The sequence below is a fragment of the Pinus tabuliformis genome, chromosome 3_1 (genome assembly GCF_031772625.1).
Source record: "Pinus tabuliformis cultivar Carrire ecotype Pingquan chromosome 3_1, CPIR1, whole genome shotgun sequence".
In the NCBI taxonomy this organism is placed as follows: domain Eukaryota; kingdom Viridiplantae; phylum Streptophyta; class Pinopsida; order Pinales; family Pinaceae; genus Pinus; species Pinus tabuliformis.
The window spans coordinates 684193683-684196300 of NC_142301.1; the positions used below are offsets into that span (position 1 = coordinate 684193683).

The 2618-nt window shown below is 35.7% G+C and overlaps 1 protein-coding gene across 1 annotated transcript; it reads right to left on the minus strand.

Annotated features, from left to right (window-relative positions):
- Positions 1–886: 886 nt before the first annotated feature.
- On the minus strand, positions 887–2349 carry LOC149188960 (chitinase 2-like). Its single transcript, XM_089413132.1, has 2 exons — positions 2198–2349; positions 887–1861 (listed from the first exon to the last, which is right to left on the minus strand). Exons 1-2 carry the CDS (start codon positions 2268–2270, stop codon positions 1020–1022), a joined length of 915 nt encoding a protein of 304 aa, XP_089269258.1. The 5' UTR covers positions 2271–2349; the 3' UTR covers positions 887–1019.
- Between the last annotated feature and the right edge of the window lie 269 nt (positions 2350–2618).

The window sequence follows — 2618 nt, forward strand, 5'->3', positions numbered from 1 at the left end:
TATTTATTTTTAATAAACTAATAAAAAATATATATTAAACCATTGATTTTTTAATAAAATAATAAAAAATATATAGCCAAAAGCTTCAAAGATTTAAACTACATCTATCTTCTTATTCAAGCCCAACTTTTTAATATAAATAAAAATAAATACTTCTGCTATATTCTCTAAACAAGCCATTTTTTAAAATAAATGAAAATATTCAATTATACACTACTATTTTTTTATTGTACTGTTTGCTTATTTTTCGAAAAAATATATAGACAAAAACTTAAAAGATTTAAACTATATATTTTTATTCAGGTACAACTTTTTAAAATAAATAAAAAGTAAACATTTATGCTATATTCTCTCTTATTAAAGGGAAATTTTTAAAATAAATAAAAATATTCAATTATACACTATTATTTGTTTATTCAGGTACAACTTTTTAAAATAAATAAAAAGTAAACATTTATGCTATATTCTCTCTTATTAAAGGAGATTTTTTAAAATAAATAAAAATATTCAATTATACACTATTATTTGTTTATTGTATTGTTTGTTTTTTTTTTAAGTAATATATATATAGTGTTGTTCTCTTTTGAAATAGAAAGAAAAATTTAATTCTACGTATTTTCTGCTGTATTGTTTTGTTGTCTTTTGAATTAGAAAGAAATTTATCCGGGTTAATTAACTACACGGTGACAAAATCCTGAGCGGTGTAATACCCATTATAAGCACCCAATATGGAAGAACTGTAACATTTTTGCCTCCACATATCTGAGATGTTTGGATTTATTTATGTACCTCTGGCTTCTTCTGATACTTTATTTTAAAAACTATAGATATCGAGAGAGTAACAACCAAAAGATATTAGACTAGTTATAGCATATAATTCACTGTATAAAAATGGCCAGTTACAATGCAACGAGCCGAAAGCATTGATTCCTAGCTTTTAAGGCTTATTTTGATGGGATGGAAACAGGAATCCCATCGTACATGACAGACAAAGATTATTGATAATCAGTAACAGTCAATCAGGATGTCAGTAAATTTTGAGATTGTGTTTCATATTTGAAGCCATTAGACTTAGAACTGTCTGCACACCACACAAAGATGCCCTCCAATTCTCCATTCTGCTTCAGCATATTACACGCCTCGAAGAATCCATTCTCAGGTGATAGACCCGATGCACCGCCGCTTTCTGTAATAAAACTAACCAGTACTTTTCCTCCGCTATACTGAGACGCCTGCGTATTGTAGTATTGGATAAACTGCGAAATTGTGGTGCTGGCATCGTAGGCATAGAATTGGAAGTTAACGTAGTCTATGGTGTCCCCGTATTTGTTCCAGAGGGCAAGGTAATGGGATTGAACCTCCTGGTTGTCGAAGGGAGCGATGGAGGCGAAGGAGATGACGTTGCTCTGCTTTAACCTCGCTATCAGTTGCCCGATGCACTCCGCAAATGTATCATTGTCGGCTTGAAAATGCTCATAGTCGATGTCGATGCCATCGAGATGGTATTCTTCCATTATTTTTGACAGTGAGGAGACTGCGTTGTCTACCCAGGCGGACACCGACGATGGCTTGAACTCCGCGGGTTGGTTGTTTACGCTATCCCCTCCGACGCTGAGGGCAACCTTAACGTTTGGATGTTGGGCTTTTATGGCCTCAACTGCTTCGGGGCTTAGGTTTCCGGTGTCCCAAAAAATGTTGAAATTTCCGTCTGTGGGAACAGGGGATCCGGATTCGGTGCTGTAATCGATGGCGAAGGCCAAAATGAAATGAAATTCCACAGCCGGATTGATGGGCACGTCTGAGAATGTCACGTTTTCGAACAAGGCGCCTATGTATTCAGCGAACAAATTGCCGTTCGCACCTGCATAGGCAAACACAGAAATCAGAGAACGTTATATTCGGCCATAATCTTCCTAAACAAGGCGAGCGAATCAATTTGTCCTAGCGTTTTTTATTGCCGTACTGTATTTGTTCTACATCTGGAATACATTTATATATACATTAAATTTATATGAAATTTAGCAAGAATTAGTTGGCGTTATAAATAATTTGTAAACTCTGCACAATCTCAAATACCGAGTACACCCAAAATTTTTTCAGAGTGCTAAATTATATATACATTAACAAAAAAAAACGCAAAATTTTACAAAAAAATAAATAAACAGCGCCATTTTGGATCCTGAAGGTTCAGGCATACCTATAGAGATGGGAAGCTGATTAAGCAATAGAAGACCGATGGCGAAAAGCTTGCATATCTCCATGGAAGCCATTGGCACTTGCAGAAAGGGTGGGATGGATAGATATCGCGGTACCGTAGAGGCTACTTTATATAGACCTGTAAGGCGGTTAATTAGCATGCGACCGGAATAGGCAGCCAAGAAAATGGAGGCCATGTTTGACCCAATCTTTTTCTTCGATCAATATTTGAACCTCAACACACAATGAGTCATGAGCATCTGTTGTTATTGGAGGTAGCTGTCACGACTTCGTACAGTTCTAGAAGAATGGAGGCGTAGTGGGTATTATCTTTTTGCGTTGTGAAGGACGTCTTTTCTCGGTCGACCATAAGATGCCATCAGCTAGTGGAGGCATTTATTCGACGAGAGGTACGATAATAT